Source organism: Cyphomyrmex costatus, unplaced genomic scaffold (genome assembly GCF_001594065.2).
Source record: "Cyphomyrmex costatus isolate MS0001 unplaced genomic scaffold, Ccosl1.0 scaffold142, whole genome shotgun sequence".
In the NCBI taxonomy this organism is placed as follows: Eukaryota; Metazoa; Arthropoda; class Insecta; order Hymenoptera; family Formicidae; genus Cyphomyrmex; species Cyphomyrmex costatus.
In genome coordinates, this window is record NW_017275413.1 from 901,943 (window position 1) to 927,416 (window position 25,474).

At 37.3% G+C, this 25,474-nt stretch overlaps 1 protein-coding gene across 1 annotated transcript in view; it reads right to left on the minus strand.

Moving 5' to 3' along the window:
• Window positions 1–18,838, minus strand: part of Dscam2 (Down syndrome cell adhesion molecule 2) — a 105,794-nt gene extending 86,956 nt beyond the window's left edge. The window contains exon 1 of the mRNA XM_018551638.1: window positions 18,771–18,838. Coding sequence (XP_018407140.1) covers window positions 18,771–18,798 — 28 coding nt within the window. The 5' untranslated portion in view covers window positions 18,799–18,838. The remainder of the gene's footprint in view (window positions 1–18,770) is intronic.
• Between the last annotated feature and the right edge of the window lie 6,636 nt (window positions 18,839–25,474).

Here is a 25,474-nt window from a genome sequence, read left to right on the forward strand (position 1 = left end):
AATTTTCTTACTGCCGCCGCGTTGGCGTAAATTTTTAATATTTCACGGATACTTTCGTCGGATACTATCAGATTCTCGGTTGCGGGAAGGTAATGGTCCTGTTTGATACCTATATCGAAAGAGAAAGACAAAAGAGAGAACACGTTGTTCCGCTGTCTCGGTAAATTTATTTCGCGCGCAACTTAGAGCTCGTATATTCTTGCAGGATCAGAGGAACACCAGCAGTACTGGCACAGTCCCACAGTATCCCGTGAATCCTTAGGATTTATGAAGGGTCGTTCCCGCCATTCCAATCTCGAGACACGGGACATCGGCGATAGTTGATCATGTCGCTTCCACGTTGACCGCTGGGTAGATCCAAGTCAAGAGAGAATTGAGGTTGTTAATAATTGTTTTCACAATTGTTTTCGCGCTCTTGAAGAGATACGTGAGAAAAATACAATGGCAAAATACAATGACAATAAGATCTCAATTGATTTTGATATTTTAAATAAGGTCATAACTTCTAAAGGTACTAATTTCTAAATGAAAATTGAACTCTTTCTAATTCATAAAACTCGATGTGTAATATTATTTTGATTTTATTGCTCAATTTTATATGTTTCGAGTAATAGTTTTTATTGTCGAATAAATGACAACCGGGATTTACGTCAGTCCGAGTTTCGAGAGGGTGCTTATGGCGATATCTCGCTATCATATGCACGTCGAGAAGATGTATCCTTCTGATCCACCCTCGTAACTTGACGATGCAAAAAAAAAAGGAAAGAGCGTGTAGAGAGTAAAAGAAGGCGTTCTTTATGCTTTGCCTAATATGTATACGTGATGTGGAGCTTTGGTAGAACGAGCGGGGGAAAAAGAAATATTATTCCGACATCGTCGTGTCAACGACCGAGACGCGCTTTCAGTAGTGAAGGAGGATCACGTCGTAAGTTACAAATGCACGACTGCCAACCGGAGTCGCGTTTCGCTTTATGATCAAAGCGCGAGGAGTAAATAGTACGGATTCTCCCCAAACGAAAACGATCTCCATCGTCGTTCAACCGGTACAACTTCGAGATATTTACTGCAACTGAATCGACACGATTCAAACGATCCGATTTACATTTAGAATTGACTTTCGCATTCCAGTTTGGTTCCGCTAAAAATTATCCTAGAAAATATTGGCTTAATTGATACGGAAAGAACGATTTTGCTACATCTAAAAAATCTAGATACAGATCTGAAAACGACTTCGTTGAACCATCAAAATAATGAGGTGGAAAACTCGATCAAGCATGATGAGCAATGCTGCGGAAAATTTTGACGTTCTAGCAACCAGCTTGAGCGTTCTACAAAATAATCCAACAATAAAAAGAATATACGCCAAGTGTATAAAAAAGGTATTGAATTCTTCTTAATCAAAAATCGGACATGAAATAAATGTAATTAACCAAGTATTTCATTACGCAAAATATGTAACATAGACTGAAAGTGGTTAAAATTGTCAACTAGATTAAGGTCCTGGAGGCTTGAAAATAGTCCGGATGTGTTTGTTCAAAATCCTATCGATTTGGTCTGTTGTTACCTTTATATACAGTTTAGACGAGACACATCTTTTCTCTTCCTGTGGCTGTTCTGTGTCTGATTTCTTTGTCGACTCAAGTCGAGTCAAATCGCGGCGGAGTAAAATCAAGTACGCGTGTAGTTGAATCTACCCCGCGGCGGGGTAAAATCTAGTACGCGCGGGGTAGAATCTACCCCACGGCGAGGTAAAATCTAGTATGCGGGGGGTAAAATCTAGTACGTGCGGGGTAGAATCTACCTTCGAAGTTCCTCTAGTTCATGGTTTGCGCCTACGAAATTGATGCCGTTGTCCAAAAAGGCATCCGATGGCTTGCCTCTGCGACCAACACATCTTTTGAAGGATAAATTGTTTAAGAAAGCGTCAGTAGTCAGGTTCGAGACCACTTCCAGGTGGACCGTCTTTATCGCCAGGTAAACAAATATCATGATGTAGGCCTTTACGCTTTTATTATTTCTGCGCGATCTCTTGCGAATGTACATTGGTCCGCAAACAATCTATACCCACGTAGCTGAATGGTCTCGAGAGTACAACCCGCTGCGCTGATAGATTGCCCATTATTTACTCTGAAAATCTTGGCCTATGCTTGAAGCATCTTATGCAACCTCGCAATAATTTTTTTAATGTACCACGCGCCTTAAGCGACCAGTAATTAAGTATTGCGGCTGGAATTGCTTTTATTCCTGCATGTATGAGCTTTTGATGCTTGTGCTCGATAACAAGCCTTGTAATATGTGATGTAATAGATAGGATGCTTGGTATCTGACTGTAGGTGAGAATGTTGGAGTCTACTACCAACTCGTATCAGATTTTCTTCATCGATGAATGGACTTAATTGTTTCAGATTGCTTCGAGAGGATACCCTTTTTTCAATGTTGATTATTTTTATTCATTTATTTATTTTATTTAATTAATTCATTAATTTTTTTAAATTTAATTTGTTTTATTAGCTTATTTCATTTTTTTACATAATTTAATTAAATTTTTAATTTATTTTTTGAATGTAAACTTTGTGAACAGCAGCTTAATAGACAAAACGCTTTACATGTATGTGTCACACGTACAACTGAAAAAATCTTGTTCTTTTACTAGAAAAATAATAGTTCTTTTACCAAATAAAAATGTATATGTTTACATTTAACAAACTTTCAACTGACACTATTCAACAAATATTTATTAAAATTTAATACATTTTTTTTCTCTCAGTGTATCAAGTAACGAATTCTAGAAAATTCAAATAAATATTTGACTTTACCTTTGTCATTTAGTCGACAAATTTGCCCATGCTTTGCTTAAGCATTATGCTCACGGTGACATACCGATCGCTCCAGTTTCGACGGCGAGGCAATTGTCCCGCGATCTATGTCCATGTGCCCGATCAAACTGGAAGATATCTCCCTGAGGAAGTTTACATCGGAAAGCGACAAGCATCGCCGGTGACGGTGTTACTTCGGCGGTTACGTCACCGCGAGACAGGTGGATGGATAGGTAAAGCCGCGAGAGCAACGAGTCTGGTACAGACGAGAAATACGTTGCGGAATGGGCGAGAGAGAAACTAAATGGGGTGTCAGGGGAGGTTCCCTCGTATAGAGAAATATATGTATACGAAGAACGCGAGGGAAGCAAAGACGGAGAGCGAGATATCGGTTATTCCCAGGTGCGCTCGTGTCGGATCTCACCGGCGACGTGAGCGTCGGAATTCAGGAAGAGTCGGGACAGACGACGACTACGACGACGAGAGGTTTGGTATCGAATTTGCGTCGTATTTACCCGAGGAAGGCGTCTCGACGCCTTCTTCCGGCGCCTTCGACCTGCGAGAAGGGTCCACACATTCTCCCCCCCCCCCCCCCCCACGTTTCGCCAGACAGCCGCTGGGAAATCGTTGGGACAGCCGCCATTTATTACCGGTGCTTGCACCCGTGCACGTAGACGTTTTATTGTGAACGATTAGTGGGAAATTAGGTTAATTCTCCGTAATACATGCGCTTTCATATTTTATAAGTATTTGCTGTGATTTATATTATGCGGAAATAGTTATTAATTTATTTGTATGATAATGATTTTTAATTAAAAAAAAAACGATTCTCATTATTAGTTTTTTGTTCAAATAATAAATAAATTAATTTACGCTTTATTATTCATTTCATCAGTTGGCTCATAGTGGCATTTTATTTGTTTCTTTTGATTTATTCAACTGAACCTTTTAATTATCTTGTTTTTTTATTACTAAATTAATTTGTAGTCAGTGTTAATTTTAATGATACAAAATCTAAGTTGTAAAATCCATCGTAATATTATTTTTATAGATGTTGAAAAATTGATTTTGCTAAAGTACCTAAAAATTTAGCTGAATGCATGTCCGAATTAATTTTGTTGGATTACCAAATAATTACGTAGAAATCACAAGCAATGCTGCAAAAGATTGAGATATTCTGATAACCAATTGAGCTCTTACATAATTATTTTGATGGTCTAACAAAATTATTTCAATTTTCTTCAAATCATATTATATATATATATATATATATATATATATATATACATAATTTTGATAATTACTGAAATGCATGTTATCTGACGCGAATAAATAACTGACAATGAAGAGCAACTTGCAGTAAAGCGATTACTCTATCAAAAATTTCTTCGCAAGACTTCCTTGCTTTTGGTTTCTCGTATAAGTCCGTTTCTTGTCGATGTCAGTCTCTTGTCGTTGGACATCACGGATGGCCCTGAATTTAAAGTTACGTCACTGGCCGCCCGGATAGGGGCAGTGGTAGTCGTCGGGGGTGGACGAGAGAGGGAAGGTGGGAAGAGAACAGGAGGTAACGGCTGGAAAGAGAGGTAATGAGAGAGAGAGAGAGAGAGAGAGAGGTGGGGGGGGAGGGTAGAGTGACAGGAAAGGGGTGGGTCGTTCGAGAGGGCAAGGCGAAACCGTGAACCATCGACCCGAGAGTCCAACGAGCTCTCGGACTCGTTACACACTCTCTCTGGCTCTCTTGTAGCAGGATGCATCTCCGTGCAGTTGCAGGGGCGGGATGCAAGTGAGAGTCAGAGGGAGACGGGAAAGGCCACGTTCACCGCAGAGGCGCAACCCGTCACGGCGAGTGTTCCGCGCGGTACCGCCCCCACGATGGTCGCTGAATCACCTGCAGTTGCAACGATGCATAGTACTGCACACGGTACTGGATGCCCCATAAACGGTGGACGTGAATCCTGTTTAAAATCTAAAATTCGAAATGCTCGCATGAACTGTGTATTGTCTATCGGTGTACCGGAATTTCGGATGAGCGCAATGCGAATACATTGTACCGTAAATTATTAGAATTTATTAGCCCAGTATATACATACACACATATATATATATATATTGAGCATATATCGGTAGTTTCTACCACTGACCTATTTCTTCTTACATAATGTATAATAATATAATTTATTTAATATTGTACAATATATGTGTAATATAAATGGAAATTTTTTTCTGTTTTTCTTTCTTTCTCTCTCTTATCTTATTTTATCTTATAATACATTTACGTATAAAATGATAAATTGACCAAGTTTGAAAAAACTATAAGCGAAATTTAGACCGATAATATTATAATAAATCAAATAAGAAAAAAATTTGTATTTAGTAATTATAAGTTTGAAAATCGCATATTATCACTTGAGTCGCAACAATAATTTTTAATAATTTCTTTTCCAACTTGTTTCCTAAAAAACTTGAGGACAAAGTCGTTTACTTGGGAATTAAGTTGCTCGTGTTCTCGGCAGTGTCATCAAATGGAAGAGTCTTGTAAAAGACTCGAGCAGATTCGCGTTATACGTCGTTAATGGGTGAAATAATGACAGAGCGACGGCGAGGGTCGCTCTCAGTTTTAGAAATCCCATGGGTTAGTGGCCGTGCGCGCAGCAGTTTCCAGCGAGTTCCGTAATGAAAGATTCAACGGACGAGAAGAGCGCACAGAAGCTCAGACACTGGAAGCGATATATCGCTGTAGCGTCGAGTTTCGTGCAATTTGCGATTTTCGAGGTGAGTGGTGGGATGCGCGCAACTCAAAGAGTCACTGAAGTGACGTGGACAGAGGGAGTATAGAAGGGATAGGAGGAAAAGGAAGACGGCGGAATTGCGGGGAGAAAAGCGGAGAGAAACTGTTTTTCGTATTTTATCAAAAGCGTCGTCCATTTTTCAAGCCTGGCTCTGTGAGAGCGGCCGCGGGCATCGTAGTATACCGCTCTCGGCAGCGGTATGAATATTAAATAACGAAGGCGAAGCTCGCCGAGGCAAGCAAGGAGCGAAGCAAGGAAAACGGAAGAAAGGCTCAAGTAGTGAGGGTAGCGAAGGGTGACATCGACTCTCATCGCGAATAGAAAAAAGTCTCAAAGTCTCTTTCAAAATCACATTAGCTTTGACTCCTTCGAGATTGATGACTTCGAAATGACAAAATAGATATATTTTGTACAATATGTTACTTTAAGATACAGATTTCAACGTTAAAATGCAGAGAAAGCGAAAATTTATCTACAACAGCAATTCCAATTTGGATCCAGATTTTTAATTTATAGTATAAATATATTCTAATAAAAAGAAGATATCTCTAGACATCTATTTTACGTGCTATCTGTTTTGTAATATAATCATTGCACAGAATACATTCACTGAAAGAAGAAAAACAGTTTTGGCAACTATAATTGACAACTCTAAAATGTAAGTATTTGCAACTAGTTTTACAAATAAGAACTAGTTGCAAGCACTTAAATTTTAGAGTTATTAATTTATGGTTGTGCCAAAACTATTTTTTTTCTTTCAGCGTTTATATATACAATATAATATAATTGTCTAATTAAAAAAAATATTTCTAGAAACTAATTTTATCTCTATATCTTGTTTTAATAGTTCATTATAAACGCGCACTGACCTCACGAACGAGACTCAAAGATTATTGAAACATTTTTTTTTATAATAAGGAAAGAATGCAATTTTGCCACGCTCTTATAGAGATCCATTTTTTGGTCTACAATCTGGAATAGTACGAAAACGCGTGGCGTACGTCGTTCGAAGAACATAAAACTCGTATCTTTTCAATGAACGAGGAATAACTTCGCTCACTTCTCCTTCTTCCAAGAGACAAGGCGGCAAAAGAAAGAGAAAGAGAAAGAGGGAGGGTGGGAGTTAATGGATATCGAGCGACTCCGTCTTCCTCGGTTGCGGCTCCTTCTCCAGCTTCTTCCTAAGCTGTCAAAGGACGACGCGAGCGAGAGAACTGATAGACTGATTTATCCCCATCGCTGATAATGGTAGCAGTACGTGCGAATCGCGATAAGGAGCCCATTCTCACACGATGTCGAGCATTACAACGCGTGTGACAATATTAGTTTTCAATGTCACCGTATTTGCACATAGCGATCGGTGTCGTGAATTTCAATTCTCAAAGAATAATCAGTAAATAATTTCAGAGCAGAGCGAAAGAAACCTCGTTATTTGTAGAAACACGAGAACTTTTATTTACGAGCGGTGAAACATCGATTTTCGAGGTATTGATATCACGAGATACACACTATACATATACTATTTCATAGAAAAAAAAATATAATATGTCTTTTTGTAATAAAATTTTGTTTTTAACTATTGTATTTGTATTTATTTCCTGTTTTTTTCTTATTTAATGATAGAGAAGCACAAACAGTAATTTTAATACAATGTACGATGGTTATATGGAAACAAACCTTCATTTTTATAAAAATATCAAGTATCATATTTTTCCGCGAAGTACTGAACAAATATATCCTACTAATACATAGAATGAAACGCGGTGTTATAAAATACCACATTACATAGCAGTTCTGAATTTAATTTGTTATTTCTCAGTCTGTGATTCATATACGTAGACATTTAAAGATATGGGAATATACGAGATGTATTCTCAGCTAATCCCGAAGGCATATTTACTTTTGAGATATAATGGATTATGTAGAACACACGTTTACAACACGACTACGACTTTTGTTTCGCTATTACATTTGCACGGATTATGTTTAAAGTTATAAATATTATGAAGTGTATGTGTATATGAAACTCGGTCATTGCATTTTCAAATAAATATTTGTAATCGTTACGTGCGTTCGGGCGAGAATAGTCTAATTTTAAACTTACACGTGCTCTTAAATTCAAAGGAACAGTGTACACGATCTCGGTAAGCAACGCTTCAACGTTATTTCCATGGATAATAGGATCCTTAAAGGATCCTCTTTCAACGCTGTTCCAGACGCCTGCGAGTTTCTCTAAATGACATTAAAGCGCACCGCGAATTTCAATTTCGCTGTAGGAAAATCACTCTAATCAGTTTCCCGAGAGAATCGATAACTTCTAACATCAATTTCCCCCGTAACTCCATCGAGATCTTAATAATGTCACTTAATCATCCTTTCGCATCTCTCTCTCTCTCTCTCTCTCTCTCTCTCTACTTCCTTCAATCCGCTTATAATTGCTAATCCGAATAAATACATAAAATTTTAAGATTTTCTTGACATGCCATAATTTAAAGCGCTTATTGTCATATCGAACATATTAAGATTTAAAAGTTGTGAAAAGTCAAAACTTAGTTTCAAATTTTGCATAAAACAAATTTTTTTAAAAATATATATATACGCCAAGTGCATAAAACCTTTTTATCATAGTTATTATTGTTATAAATAATAATGTTAATAATAATAATTACAATTCATATATGTATAAAGATTTATCAACAAATGTTTATAAATAACACGAAAATGACTATAAATTACAGCAGTTATTATTACTATAAAAAAATACAATTAGTATAATTTAATTATGATTTATAATTATTTTTGGACCATATAAATTGCAGTTAAATTATAATCATTGATTGTATAATTATTTTTTGCACCAACTATGTATATTTGTTGATAAAACTGTATATATATATAATTATTATTATTAATATTATAATAGTAATGATTATAGTTTTGCTTAACATGTTATATATTGGTATATAGTTACAAATATTAAAAACTTTTCCATCAGTGTTATGTATTGCCATTCTGAAATCAAATAATTCTTTCAACGAAAGCAATCGTTCTTTTTAGTAAATATCTTTGTGTTACATCGGCGTAAATATTTAACCGGCAGTAAGCTGATCGGCTGCCGGTATTTCCAATCCTCGATTAAACGCGCGCGGATAGATGACACGTCTATTCAGCGACACGTTTAAAGTATCCCTACGGCGTTAGCTCATGCTGTACAACTAAACGTATGTAAACACGTTTATCCTGGAATAATTCAGCAGTTAACGGCGTAACACTCGATGTGCGCGTGGGCTAATTTCGCTGCTAAAGGGAGTTACTAAATGTAGCATGTGTGTACATATTAAATCTATATCGCTATGCCGCTCTCGAGTCATCAATGACACTGCAGTGCAGTCACTTCTATTACGAATGAAAGGTTAAATTAATTAGCGCCATGCGCGTGTTAATAAGGAACTATCGTTAAAAATTTGCATGTGTTGTGTTTTACAATTATTTCAATTTGCATCGCTGCTCGTGCTACTTTATCACTATTCTAGAAACGTTGTATAAATTATGAACGCGTAAAGACAACTGATAACAAAACGTTCGAGCGCACGTTCCAGCGTTCCACCGCTTTTAATTCCGCATGCGTATCTACGTTTTCCTTGCAACTTGCCTGATATCACGGTCGAACGATGCCGTTATAGGTATAATAGATTCATTGCCATGCAAATTTGCCCGCGTTATGGATGTTACATCTTAACTATGTTCGCTTACGTACGATCGAGGAAAATTTCATTCGTCCGTGATCGAGACTGGAGTTTAAATCAGCACTTTTAACAAAGTACGCATACAATGAACAAAAGTGATTTGTTTTATTATCATTTTACATTTTATTAATTTCTTTATAAATTTTATTTATAAATAATAAATATTTCAGAAGGGCTATTCAAAGAAATAATAAAAGAAATAATATCAATATGTTTTAACATTATAATTTAAACACTGAGAGAAAAGTGTTTGGTATTTAAGGTTACATATAATTGCATGCTAAAATAATCAAAATCAGAAATTCTATTTTTATAATTACCACTCTAATTTTAATAAATTATATCTAATTATAGTATAGTAATTGCAACTATTTTTTTTAATATATACAAACGTTTCATCAGGAAAAAACGATTTGATTAAAATATCTAAAGATTTAACTACAGATATAGATCTGAAAATTTGTTAGATCGTCAAAATAATTCTGTAAGACGCTCAAGCTGACTGCTTGAATATTCGAAACTTATTGCAACATGCTCATCATGCTAAAATTATTTTAATCTAATAATATTATCTTCAGATCTGTATCTAGCTAAATTTTTAAATACTTCAACAAAATTATTCTATCCGCGTGCTTTTAAAAATATTTTCATATTTCTTCTTTGTTTACCTACGTTGGTCTATTGAGAAACACGTCATCGAGTACGCAGAAAGTGCGTCTTTTGTCGTGTCGAAAGCGTCGTCGATGAAAAGCAATCTGAATGCACGAAAGTAAACGATCGGTCCACTCGTATAGCGTGGCCAACTGGCGCGCGCATTTAAAAACGTAAAGGGTTTTAAGGGGAACCAATTGATAATCCGTCGCGAGGGAAGAAGTCCGGTTCAATGAGGTCTCTGACGATGTCGAAAGATGTCGAGGGTATTCCGGCTATGTGTGAAATCGCTTCGTGAGCCTTAATTTACGATCCCGTATAAATCGTAACGTACGCATTCAGAACCGACCTGTCGGTTTTTGTTTGTGCGATATAAAAAACCGTCGGCTTTTTGTTTGCAGCTCGATTCGTTTGGGCTCGAATTAGTTTTCGAGATTTTACAGAAATTTATATTGCGAGATGAGCTTGTGCTTACGTAAAATATAATACGTATTGTTAAAGATTGATTTTTAATAACACACACACATACATCACAAAATACCGTTTATTAATGACATTGTAAAATGTCGATCACGATATTGTAAATTTTTTTGAAAAATAGATAACAATTGGGTATAGTTACCTTCAGGTTTGGCCGGATATATTGTAAATAAAAAGGATTACGTTTTTATATATAAAATATACAATAAATATGAGTCAAAAATTTACGAAATATTAATTTAAGGAAAAATAATTTATTTACAAACATATATATATATATATAATACACAAAATAATATACATATATAATAAATAATATATAGAAAAATTTAAAAGAAAAAAGTAATTGTTTTTTTTTCTGTAGTTGTTTCTAGTAATCAATATTCGATTCCTAGAAACAATTTATAAAAAATTGCATAAGTATCAGAAAGGAGATCGCATTGATCGCAAATCGAACGAAAACTTGCATTCATCCATTTAAATCGCCCCAAGTTTGTTGCGGATGTTAAGTGCACCGCAGAAGGTATCTGAACGTGATCCTAAAATTTTAATCGTGATAAAGCTGCGGTTGATCGTTTTCAATGATTTCGCTCTGCAAGTTGCGATCCCCTAGCTCGATTCCTTCTTCGCGTTTTCACAGTACTCTACGAGAGCGCTTATTTACAGAGAATCGAATGTTGAAAGACGAGTTATTAAATTTGCGTTGTCGACCACCACCGGGGCGATTATTTCCGAGCTCAGAGCTCCTCTCTCGTATTTGTGAGTGTCATCGAGCAAACGATCAAGCGATGGAACGGCAGGGGGTGGGTAATAAAGAAAACCGGTGGTGGCGTCATGTCGTACAAGGGAGAGAAGTGGAGGTAGGACGAATAGTGGAGGGAGACAGCGATTTCATTATGACTCGGGACAAAATCCTCTCAAAGCGAATCTCACGGAAAAGAAGAAGAGTAGAGTACCAACTATAGTTTGCGGACAGTCTGAAATAATCCACCGACGACGACAGAGTAATTTCAATTGTAAATGCTCGCGTAAAACTTTGAGGCTAAGAAACGGCCAACGTTGAATTTGCCGCGCTGGACTATGCAGCATGACGTATATATCTTAATCGCTTTTTCACTAGCTCGCGGTAATTCGTACCGAACACGCCGTCTCACGATGTTTCCGACATTCGCACCGCTAAGTAAATTCTCGTTTCTTTTCCCTTGATGTATTATTTATCACTTCTCGTTGTTCAAAACGAATTAAATAATGATATTAACAATTTTTTTTTTAATTAACAGTTTGATCTGCAAGCGAATTATTATAAATTCATTTGAAAAAAAAATGTTATAATATGTACAAATTACACATACAGTATTTTAATTTTCACATGAATTGGTGATAATGTGTGTTTACATTTTTTTTATTTCTACAAATGAAGAATGAAACTTTTGAGAGAAGAGTGTATGTATTTCTTTTTTATGTATCTATATTTTATTTGATTACAAGCGACACAATATAAGATGTCGATACCATTTGAAGAAATCGAGTAATATTACTGCTTGAAAAGTGCCAGGCAAAGGATTGTGGTATTTGTATCCTTTTCAATCTGAGCACTTTTATTCACGATGCGTGTGATCAGCGGATTACAAGCGGATCGTATACATCCGTCACGTATATGTATCATCATTTCCACTTATATCGGTCACTAAAGCTCTTCTTCGCGTTTCTGGCATTCCAATAACGTATACGAGATCGTGGAACGTAAGCGGCAGCCGTGAGATTGAAAGCTCTGTTCGATCCTCACCCTGAATGCAAGGGTTGGGGGGTATCGAGTAGTTATACGAAAAGTGAAGGAAAACGAGTGAGAGTAAGGGAGGAAGAAGAGGGCTGAGGAAAGAGGGAGAGAAGCAGCACACGAATAGGATGAATGTCATAAGTCGTAGAGAAATCTGAGGGCTCGTAGTTAGCAGCTTTCGAGCCCACTTCTCCCTTTACTCTTCATCGCTTCGTACTTCGACCTAGACTCGTGCGACGCCGGTCTCACGGCGATACGAATCAGTTTCCTCGAGTTTATATTCATAACGAATAAATTATTCAACCCGGTGCCGGGATTCGAGCCCATTGGGATGCGTAGGCCCGTCACGTCGGCTTGTGTTAGCCACCTAATCGGGGAACATACCGGCGAAAAAGCCCCGCGTTCTCTTTCAGCCGCGGGAATTCGCTCGTCGATCGATATAGCCGGCTTGCATTTCGATAGTTATTTTTATTACCGTATCCACGACCATCGAAATCAAAGTTATATTAGAAGTGTTTACGTGTGTCATTTCCACGTACAATCGTAAAGTAGAACTATATAAATATCTAATTTTTGTGTAACGAATCTCATTAATACTTTCGAGAGGTAATTTTACAGGGAAGTAATAATCAATGAAGTTACGAGAAGTTATCAGTCCGAGCAATATCTTAGTTTTTATAAGAATGTATTGCATCTATTTTAAATGTTTAGTATTTACACTTTAAATAAATTATATACATATGAAAGAGAGAGAGGTATACCATTTACGTATGTAACATTTATATTTAATCAATTTTCTTTGTACTGAAGAGGACCTGAATCGTAGGTCGAAATGTATACGCTTCACTATTTATTTCGAATAAATTGTATAAAAAGTGCACGCTAATAACTTGTGTTGACTCATATTGACATTTTATTTATTTCTATAAGAGTCATGTTTATAACATTCTATTTTTATTGAATAACGTTTTTTTTTATTATTTATTTTATAGTATTTTTATTCTTATAAACTGTAATATTTTTATTGTTATGAAATTGAAAACGTTATACAATGACAAGCATTTCAATTTTTTTTGTACAAATACTTTAAGTAATCAAAACGATTCATATACAAGGATTTATTATTATTCAGAGATTAGTTATAATATTTATTTATCTATAATTGATTTCTGCATTGCAACATTACGTTTCGTATAAATTAAAATATTTATATTTAAAAAATTAACATTTTGTTATTATTTTACAATACATTTCTATGTTATACTTTTATTAGAGAAGAAATGAAAAAATACTACTTATTGAAATAGTTTTTGATCTAAATGATAAATTTGCTAAATTTTTTGTATTACTTTTAAATGCGATTTAGAGTAATATGTAATTTTTTCAAAACTTTTTTATTATTTTGAAAATATGTATAATACGTCCTTAAATATTTCGGTACGAATTTAAATACACACATATCTAGTTTTGTAAAAATAAGTTATTTACTTGCATGAAGATACCATCGCGAAAATATAGTAAACTGATTTTTTTTTTGACAGCTTAGATCATTAATTTTCATTTTGTTTACGTCAAATCTTTTGCAAACCGTATAATATATACATGATGAGAGAATCCATTTTTTTTCATGTACTGTTACGTTATTTTGTGTGTGTGTGTGTATGTCAAAAATAAATTATATTTTTTTAAACAATTTTACGAAATGCAAAAGATTAATGGTGAACGTCTAGAACGAATGTGGAAAAATATCAACTTCAGATTGAATAGCGGTGCAGTGGAAAATCCAAGCACTGTTGCAGGCATGCCTTTCCGGTGTTTCCGAGTGAGAAATAATTAGTAGGTTTCATCACCCAGCACGTATGTCCGCTCGCGCGTTTCAGCGACCGCGCTTTGAATACGTCACCTCGGAAGCGAATATCGCGCGTTTATTGCAGCGCCGAAAAGTACGATCATGTTAAAAGCGTAGTTAAAGCAGTAGCAATATACATAGCTTTTCGAAATGCTGAAATTGTATTGACGGTTAGTAGTCAATTTCACCTTTTAGAAAAGTTATGATTAGCTAGATGAGATGATAGAGATCCATGAATTTGTTATAATTAGTTTCAACAAAATCTAAACTTTTAAAGTTAAGAAATGAAAAATTGTAAGCTTTAAAATTAAGAAAATTCTTAACTAATTGAATTGTTTTTAATGGAAAAGTCTCTGTTTTGTTGAACTTTTTAATTGATCTTCTTAAATTTCTGATTTATTATTAAAATATTTGTTGCATTTCGAAAATATTGATCTTAAAAATTGATGTTTACTTTTCCTCTATTCAAACTTTTGACTTTCACGATTTCACTTTCTACACTTCACCATATCTCATCCAGTAGTTTCTACGTTCTTAATAGTTAATTGTTATATTAAGTTTGCGACTCAGTTATCATAGTTTTCGTTGCAGATATCGTGTCTTATATCACATTATTAGAAGCCGCATTATTTCATGCGTTATTAAAGAAAACTGCTAATAACGCAAACTTGATCAAATGGGTTTCTTTATTTTGCTCCAATTAATCTTTAATTTATCATTAATTTTTAAAAAGTTCCTATTAATTTAACGTATTATTGCGAGAAACTAAATCTATATAAATACAATATAACATAGATGATTATAATCAACTACTTCACTTTTGGTATATTCAAGTATATTGTGTTTATATAGATTTAGACCTCTTGCATATAGAGAGTATACGTTAAATTAAAGAATATAAAGCATAAAGAATAGATAAAAATTACATAAGTGCCAATTGCAGCAACAGCTGCAGATTGGCATTTATATTACGATCACTTTAATGCGGTATGTGAGATACATTTATTTTGCTACTCTAAAATATTTAAAATGAATCTTACAGTGAAGAGTGAAATCTCACTCTTAAGGATTGAAAATTGAGACGCTCTTTTTCAAGCCTGGGTCACTTTTCACTCTTTAGAGTGAGATTCTACTCCAAAGAATTTAAAGAATTTACTTTTATGCTCGCAGGATGCTCTTAATTAGTCAATACTCATTTATTACGTAATTAAAATACTTCTTATTATACATCCCTTTTTTATTCATTTCCTTCTTTATCACAAGATTTATATCTATATCCAGGCACTTTCTCGCAGTACCATCACTGAGCAGTAACGGCACATGTAAGACCAATATCGCACTGTATTCTTTGAAAATATTTATTTAATCAGAAAATGTTGTTAACATTAATATCCTAATTTGGATGCGCGAGAAGATCAGGAGGGAGAAGGATAATGAAAAGGACGTTATTTGATATAGGCGAAGGAGAGGAGTCTTATTAAGGGTGGCTCTTCTACCCTTCTGAGCGCTTAAATTTCAGAATGTCGTTCTACGAAACACGGGCGACATCGTTAAAGCACGGCAGTCGAGATTAAAGGCTTTCCCGGATTCGAGAGATTTCAAGTCCAGGATTGTCCGCAATTAGTGCGGAACGAGGGGGTAAAACGGTGGCGGTGGCAGCGGCGGTGGCGACAACGACGGTGGCGAGCTCCTTTAGGAAACTACATAAAGCTTTCTGCGCGGAGGCGAAAGAAAGCAGGAACGTTAACGAGAAGAATCTTAAGATGCGTTGCGATCGTTATCGGCTCTTCTTCTTTTCTACAGGCCCTCAACTGTCTGAAAGATGATTGCATTCGCTGCCAGACAAACGTACAGCAGGAAGACGTCGAGAAGTTCGTAATTGATAGTTCTTCCTTGTACACGTCTCAAGTTTATCGTCTTTATGTATCATTACGGGAGTTATTAAGGAGACGGACGGTACAGTTGACTTTCGCGATTAATTAACGTCCTTAAGCGAGATAAATGAGGACGCGGAGATTGGAGCTTTTTATACACTCTCATGGCAGCACGATTTTTCGTTGACCTAAATAATTTCGAGTACGCTCGCGAGTACGACTGACGAACGAGGTAATTTTAATGATCGATATCACAACGCGAATAATTTTGGCTGCAAAATATGTTTCTCTTTTCCGTATTGCGATATTAAATAAGGCAAAGTTTCAGTTTACTGTAATGCAATGATTTTAATAATGTTGCATAAACAACATAATGATAGATGTACATTCATGAGAATTATTTGCACGTTTAGCTGTTTTTAAATATTCATACATATATTTCATATTTTAGGAATGGCAGAATCAAATGGCTATAATAAAAAACATATTTTTTTACCTTTATTCCTATTATTATTATTGTATTTGTCACTTTTTCGCGTTTAAGGTTCCTATAATTAGTCGACGCAGCCATGACGTCATAAGCGAGAATGACACGTTGAAGGTTCTTGTCATTTATAAATAAAGAGAAATTGGATAAAATTAAATAATAAGATTCGTAAAACAGAGTTATAAAAATGATATGTATATGTGGGAGGATGGAATGAGGGAGTAAGGAAAGTTTCGGTTCATTTCACCAATGTTTTAAAGCGATCTTATTATTTTGTTTCATTAAAATTTTCTTTATTTATGACATTCAAAAAGCTTCATTATGTTATTCTCACTTACGACGTCACGATCCAATATGGCCACGACGACCAATCAGGAGTCTGACTTTAAAATGCACCGTAATTTATTTAAACATCCCGCATCTCGTTATATCAAAAGTATCAAAAACAGAGGGCACATGGATTTAGAAAACACGTAAAAAAGTAGTAGAAGGAACTAATTTAGAAAGAAACATTTACATAAAAAGCATTGTATCATTGAATTATAGTATTGTTCTAAATAGAACTTTTCTCCCCCCCCCCGTATTATCTCTACGTCATCTAAATCGCGTATCTAATTACAGTCTCGTACGTGCCTCATATAATTTGAGTAGATCCACGAGTTCCGCTAAGGTTTCTTTACGCAGAACGAACTTGTTAGTGTGCAGCTTCGCGGAATTAGATTTCCGTAAGCGTTGGTGTGCTTGCGCGCGCCCACGCCCTGTTCTATCTTGTTTCCAGCGAAACTTTTCGAAACACATCGCAACTATAGACACGGGAGAGAACACGCGCGCACGTCGTGTCACACGCGCGTTTACACGCGCAGGAAGTTGGACGGCTGCGCTGAAATTGTTTCCACGGGAAAATAGTATGGACGTGCGGTAACCGGCGTCGCGATAGCGCGTACGGATGTTCCGCCGCGACGTGAAACTTTCGCACGAGCAAATTTACACTTCGATCGCTTCAATTACACGCTACAACGTCGCAGTCGTGATATCACGCTACAAACAGTCGTTTTTATTATAACGCAGCCTTTCAGCATCTAGGACACCTTAATATAACGCACTGTGCAAGTCGCGAAAAGCAAAACGAGATATCACGATTCGAGGTAAGCTTCATTCGTTGATATACGTAAAAAGAACGATTTTCCTGAGGTATCTGGACATTTAGATAGATACAGATCTAAAAATAATTTTGTTGAATCATCAAAGTAATTATGTAGGAAATTTCAGCATGACGAACAATGCTACAAAAATATTTAATATTCTAATAATCTCAGCTTGAGGAATTTTCATTGTATCTATAATAATTCTAATAAAATTATTGTCAGATCTGTATCTAGCTAAATTTTTAGATATTTTAGCAAAACGTTTCTTTCCGTATACAAAAATCGAATTTTAGTTAAGGTTTATCGTATTCGAAACGCGACGATTCCGAAGTCGCATCTCAGTCTGCGAATAGAATATGAACGAAATTTACGTTACTACGATACGCACTATTCAGGAGTCACGTGTACGGCGAATCGTAAAGTCAAAATGAAAATTTGGTTCGCACTAAACTCGGAACTCCGATGTTTACAGCATCCGCGATATGAGCTACTCGGAAACTGTTTTTTGTTTCCTTTTTCTAATAAAGCGACACAACATCTTGCAGAAATGGCAGCGGAGCATTTTCATCCTTCGCAAATTTCCGTCATAAAATATTTATTTAGCGACGCTTATATTTATAAATACGACTTCGCCATATTTATTAATAAATATGCACCAGTTTTAAAGCTCACATCTTTGAAGTAAGCGGAGATATCGCCGAAGTAACGATCAAGCCATCGCGCGATATCAATGCACATTTCCGATCAAGTATAACGGAGCGGAGAACGAGCTCCTCGGCGTTATCGTGAAAAGGGCAAAATCCCTGGATCAGTATGCACATAATATAATCCGACATTCTGTAGAAATGAAGAAGTTCGAACAAACGGTCGTTTAAATTCACTTTTTCCTTTGAGCGTTGATCGCACCAGTATAACGTCATTTTTATTTAACTAAACCTTCATTTCCTGTCCTGTAAAACTGTAAGACACTCTAAAGAAAAAGTAAAACAAGAGATCTGTTAGTTTAAGCTTAATTTAAACCAGTAATGGATTCTTTTTACGACCCAATGCTTATGCCGCTGTCGATTTTCTATTTTATTCACTATATGGAGAAATCGATCCATAACGGGGAAAAACTTGCGATAATAAAAAGAGACGTTAGAGCAGGACTTACCTGCGAAGATTAGGCAGCGGGCCAGCATCCTTCGATCTTGTGGTCGAATCCCACGCTCGACCGAGCTCGGTGCCTAGTCCTCAAAGAGGAACGCACGTCCGTTTCAGCGTCACCCTGGTCCTCGTGATCTATCGCGATGCCGTCGAGTCGTTGCCGGATCGTCACCGCCGCCGTCGTCGTCGTTCTCGTCGTCCTCGCCGTCGTCAGCGACGTGCACGATCCGCGGCGTAGAGAGCCGGTGGCGATGGTGGCCGGCGACGAGAACGAGCGGCGTGTCGTCGCGGTGTCGACGGCGATGCTGCTGCGAGCGCACGCGGTGCATACGCGGCGCGCGCCCGATCTAAAAGCCGGCGACGGTTTAGATATCGCGCGGCGGGTTGCGACGGGGGAGACGGCGGAGGACCGGGGTAACGGGGTGAGGGGGAGGTGAGGAGGACACAGATAAGTATACCCGAGAGCGGAAGAGGTCCGGCGGAAAATGCGACGCGCGTCTACTACCCTCGCGATGAGAGTCTTTGGCCTCCGGCACCGCCGGCCACGACTGATCGCGCCGGGTAATCCCCCGCGAGTGCCGGGGCGCATGCGTGCCACCCTCTCTCTCTCTCTCTTTCTCTCTCTTTCCCTTAGTCGGGCGCGGGGTGGTTGCCCCCTCTTCATGGAGTTTCTCTCGCGCGAGCGCTGGCTTCCGCCGAGAGGGTGTTGGGGGTGGTGGGTGGTAGATAGAGTTGGTGCCGTTGGTTGGTACAGGTGCTAGGACGCGGGGAGAAGAGAGAACGCACTCTCGCACACGCATGATGAGATAGCGCTCTCAAATAGCAGACGTGATTTAGCCATTTACCGGCACCGGTGCTTAGGAAATATTAAACGGTAAAAACGGTGCATCATTTTTTATTGCTGCAGGGTAGCACCAGGAATTGGTATCTATCTATAGCACTTAAATATTACAGTAGAGATAGTTATCTCTGATTAATTTATTGCTTATTAAATCACAACCACTGGGGAAAAGATGATAATAGTAGAAAGAAAATTTATTACCTGTAATTTATTAAATTTCCTTCCATTTATACGATAGATTTTGTATTATGGCTTCCTTTCTCTGGGGCCCATTCACTCCCTCCGGGCTGATTTCCGTTGATAGAGCTGGCAGGTAGATTGATAGCACAGACAGAGATACAGGTATTACGAAGAAAACGGAAAACAATGCGCACTCGTAGACACGGAGCCCATCGCTTCGAGGAGATAACTTTCTCCAACGCGAGATTTAACCGTTCATTGGAATGGCACTTCGTGTAGTGTAAAGAACGTTACTAAGAGATAGCGGTAATTTTCTTGTTGCAAATAGCTCTCGGACCTGTTACGTCAACAGTAATAGCACTGCCCGTCTTATCTCTGATTACCTGTCATTTTCTAGATTCCAGCTATGACTAATCTATTTGTAGTGTAATAGATGCTATTATACTGCTACTTTATTACACTGCGTACTTGGTTCTACTAATAAACCAAAGACACACGTCAGATAGCGTGGTAGGAGATTGAGACATGATGAAAAGAGATAAAACACTTTTATGCAGAAAAAATAAACTTTATGCACTAAAAGTTTCGTTTTTAGAATATATTTTTGAAAACTTAGAGAAAAGTGGTTGGTATTTGTGACTATAACTGCATGGTTAAATAAATATGGTTAGGAGCACCATTTTATAATTATTACTGCTATAACGTTAATAATAATAATTATATTTATAGTTCTATATACCAAAAAAATATATGGTTGGCTCCGAAAACGACTGTAAATTATAGTCATCCTCACACTTTTCTCTCAGCGTAATAAACATGAAAAATGTTCATGTTGAAAACAAGTAAAGTATTTTTGTAATACATATGGCAGTCAGCTATGCTATTACGTGTTAAATACTATTGTGTTACAAATCGAAGCAGTCGGAGGATTGGATGTAGACAAGATTAATCTTAAAAATTGCAATAGAGTGCAATAACCAACAATTAAAAATTTTTGTTTCAACTACAGTAGAACTTCAATAATTTTCTAGTTTCTTTACTCGATTATTGTCTCGATGTCTAGACCAATTTCTGTAAATAGAATTTATCTTTCTACAAAAATCGATGTAACACGAATTGGAACAAAAATTCGTAGCGTTAAACATTTCAAAATTCAAATAATTGTACTTTTCTTAAAAATAAACGACATTTAAATTTAAAAAAAGGATTCTAAAGCTTAAAATTTCTAAATGTTTCTTTCGAAAGTATGTCTTTTGAATTTTTATGAATTTTTACATATAAAAAAACTACGAGCTAAACAAAATAGGAAACTCTTCTCACTTGTGGTTTACTTACCCAAAAACCTTTTGAAAATTTTCATCTTTTTAATGTGAAAGCTTAAAGCTTTTTTTCCTTTAAAATCATTCTTTTTTATGTTTCTGAGCTGTTGTGTTGGAGCTATTATGGATTAAACGAAAGAAAGATTTTGATTTGATAGCTCATAAACTCATAACTCCAATAAACGTTATCTACTACCGTACTTCAAAAGACATTCCCAAAACTGAATTTTTGCTGTATTGAATGGCATAATTGTTAAATTTTTTTAGAAAAATATGTAAATATGATACAGATGTATGTGTGTACGTAAAGCACTACAAACTTTTATTTCAACCAATGGAAACATTTGTATAGGTACACGTAGAATTGTCTTGAGGAACAATTAAGTATATACGGATAAATCTCGGGGACAAACGACTGTTCTTCAACCGTCGCCCACCTTTAGCATTCGTCGCGATGAATCTGTTTACGCAAAGGACGAACGGGAGGAAGGATGAGACGCAGGTGTCACAAAGGATAAACAGGAATATAGCATTCGCATTCTGCGACCGTGAAGCACGCGCCGAAGTATTACGCTCGGCGGTATTACTTCGTGTGCATAATACCCACGCGCGTGCATAAATTATCCGCGAAACCGCGAGACCTATGTATTTCCGACTGGTGTGCGTTATATTTCCTGCCGCCTGCTCCGGAACAAGCACAAGCCGCGCGTCTCGCAATGGCGAATCGCCACTTTAATTAATTAGCCGTCTATCTCTTTCTGTATAATTTATTACAAAATATAATTTTTTTTTCTCTTTCTCGCTGAGGCGGCTGCGGCCTCTCGCCACGCTCGGAAAACGTCAGGGACATTTTTCACGCTCTTTATATTTCTCATGTCATCCTTCTAATATGCAAATGAATTTTTACTACACTTTACTCCGGGCCGCTATTAACTATTAGTGCCTCGTACTTCTATCTTCATAATTATATTTTTCATCGCAATATTTCCCTTTAATTTATTTCAAACTATAAAATCTCTTTGACGCTTCCCGTACGGCGGAAACCATTCCAGCAATATTGCAGCAACATTGCAACGTTCCAGTAATATTACGTACAGTAACATTGGAACATTTTAGCAATGTTGCCGCAAATTTCTATGATATATGCGCATATTCTCATTTTATATGAATATCAAAAGAAATATCTCTTTCGAGGTTTCATATCACTATAGTCTTCTTTTTAGAAGCGGACTTTCCGATCGATCGCACTGTTTAATTATCCGACTACGTGTTTTACGGTTCAGAGTTTTTGTTACGCGACTTGCAGCGTCATGGTGATCGTTGATTGGCGCGAGCATTTATCTACTGTCGTGCACACAGAAATGCCTGTGCAGTAGAGAGACTGTTATCGTCGATGGTGTGTAACGTCGCGCACAATAAAGCTCCGGCGAACGCGAAGGGACACGGTCGTGGATGTGACGAGAGGATGAGACGGCCGAAAGTTTCCGCGTTAAGCGACGGAGTGCTCGCAAAGCAGATTCGAATCATAAAAGATGCGTTGTAAAGCTGGAAGCTTGTAAACTAGAGGGGCGAGAAGGAAAAGGAGCAGGGAGAGTAGCGGCTGATGTTCTCGTATGAATTATTGGTAACTGATATGAATAATTTCTGAGTAAAAGTACGTGGGTAATATTGAAGAAGCGTTTGTTACGAATAATTTCCTCGTCTCGTAGCGTATTTTTTATTTATACATTGTAATTACGGGTTACATAACCCATCGCTCACCGTCATTATTCAATCATCGTTATTCATTAATCGTTCATTGCCATTAGTAATTAATATTATCATAAATATACCATCAATAATATGTGCATTACATTCGCCATTAAATCTTAATACTATTATTACGTAATATTTTTTATGTTCAATCTGAGCACTTGAATCGATTGGAATTCGATTTTGGTACCTTTTAATATAACCGTGTGAAAATTATGCATATTTTTGTTTAACGAGAGACGGCAATGTATCTTGATGGCTCGTTTGCTTGTGCAGTTATTTATTCAAATAACCCATTCACTCCGAAGGATTTGTTTCGCTGCCAGGGTGAACGTTTAACGCGAGGTCGCGGAGTGTACGGAGTTTAGTGTAATAGTATCGGTAAAGCGAAGCTCGAGCTGTTCTCCCATTCGCTCCCGTTTCGGGTATGAGTATATAGAGAACGAGATGGCTTCTCGGATCAACAAAGACAAGAGCATCGGAGGGTAAACGAGCGACGAGGTAGGTAAGGGGATGCACGAGGCTTATACATGCAACTCGGTGCAACTGAGGTGGAGGGACGCGACGACTGTGTCCGAGCACGTCGTTAAAACCCAACCCGGGGCTACGATTGTTGTCCTCGTCTCCTCCTCGTCGTCGTCTAGCGAGTGCACACTCTCCGTTTCTGTCTCCTTGCATCCCCTCTTTCTTTCCCTCTTACTTCCTCTCCCTCCCTTTGCCTTTCTCTCCCCCCTCCCATCACTCTCTCTCCTCCGCTCTTCCTTTCTCTTTCTTTCTTCAGCGTCTCTCGACTCACCCTCTGCCTCTTTTCCATCTAACAGCAAGCCAGTCTATCGCTCTACCGAGCTCGCTCGTTCGACTATTGTTTCGTCAAGTGCGACGTAAAAGACTCGAAGATCATACCCTTGTCCGCCTGGTCTCCATTGTAGCAGCTATTAAGACCGTTGTCTCGATTTTCTTTTTCTCCCCTCTCTTTCCATCCCATGCTATAATCTCTCTCTCTCTGCCTTTTGTTTACTCGTCATCGAAACCCGGCTACCACCCTACCTCTCCCCTCTCTTTCAAGTCCCGTCGACGCGAAGAGGCAAGTGCCGTTTGTGCAAATTCAAATTTATCCCCGGGTCACGTTCCCTCGAGGAGCGAATTAAGGGCCCGGGTATGGAGCTGTCAGGAAGCACGCGTCGCTACTTAATCCTACCCCTAGCCTGTCCACGAGAACGCGCGGCGAATATGTTGCGGTTCACAGTTGACGCGAACCAGTTCCCACGCGAATTGTGTACTTTTGCTTTTTCATTTCCATCGCGAAATTTTACGGAAATCTTACGATCTTAAATGTTCGGTTGAAGTAACTACTATAGCTCTTTTCTCGTTTTTTTCTCAACATTGTATATCCAAGTATGTAATAAATCTTCATATACGTGTATAATTTAATTTTCCACATAAAAATAACACTATATTATTCACAGTTAAATATATTACAATTAAATATATAAATCTAAAGTAAAATTGTCTTTTTTTCCAACTCAAGAAATACAATGAAACTTATATTTCAGCAGCAGAAATTAATTGAGCGAAATTAAGAAGTCGTATTATATATTTTTCAAAATTCTATCCTTTACATACAATATATATATATTTATACATCGTTTTTAAAAATTGTATAATTCTTTCCTTTTTCTCTTGTTTTTCTCTATAATTATAATATTAATAGAGACTGCATGCGCACATAAAGCTTGTTCTTCTTGTTGTTTGATCACCCCCGCTATAGTTTATCGGTCTTTCGACTTCATCGTCGTCGCATTCTTTGATTTTAAGTATGAGACACAGCCGCATTCGTGGCATTTCCTCGTAGAGATTCACGGAAACTGACTCGAAGGGAGACAGAGAGACGGCGAGTCTCATCGCAAATTGGTTGGGTAATCGATGCCGGTCTTGGCATTCCATTCGTAGGTCAGACGTGTACCGTTTAATTAGAATACCCCATTCTATCGCGTTAAATACCAGGTCGTACCGGAAGGACCGATCCAGATTTTTGTAATTTCTTGCTTCTCACTCAGATTCCCGGAAGATCTCGAGATTAAGCTGAGCACGAAGATAGATTAAATGTATTTTTAAAGATTTTGCGTTCAATTAAAGTTGTAAAGTAAAAACATTATTACACAAATGTTTTATTATAAATATTTATCAAATATTCGTAACCGAGTGCTTACATGTGCTATCATGTCACATAATACCATATGATACATTTATATAATATCACGTTTATACCAATTACCAAATGGTTATAATACAGGCAAAACCTCATATATATTTATTGATAAGCATTCCAAGTTGCTAGCCATTTCGTTTTTTTCAATTAAAGCCAGACATCCGAGAAATTAATCCGCTCACGAGTTTAATAAGTCATGCACGGGAAATTTATTAGGCGAACAAAATACGAGAAAGGAAATTATGTAAACATTACGCGAGAAAACATAATCCCCATCGCTTGAGTGGCCGCGTCGCATTAAAATTAGCAACCACCCAAACTCACGCTCGCATAACGCAATATTACAAACGGCACGGCAGCCGCGCTCGAATGGTACAGAAACCATTAATTAACGGTCGTCGGTACGTTTA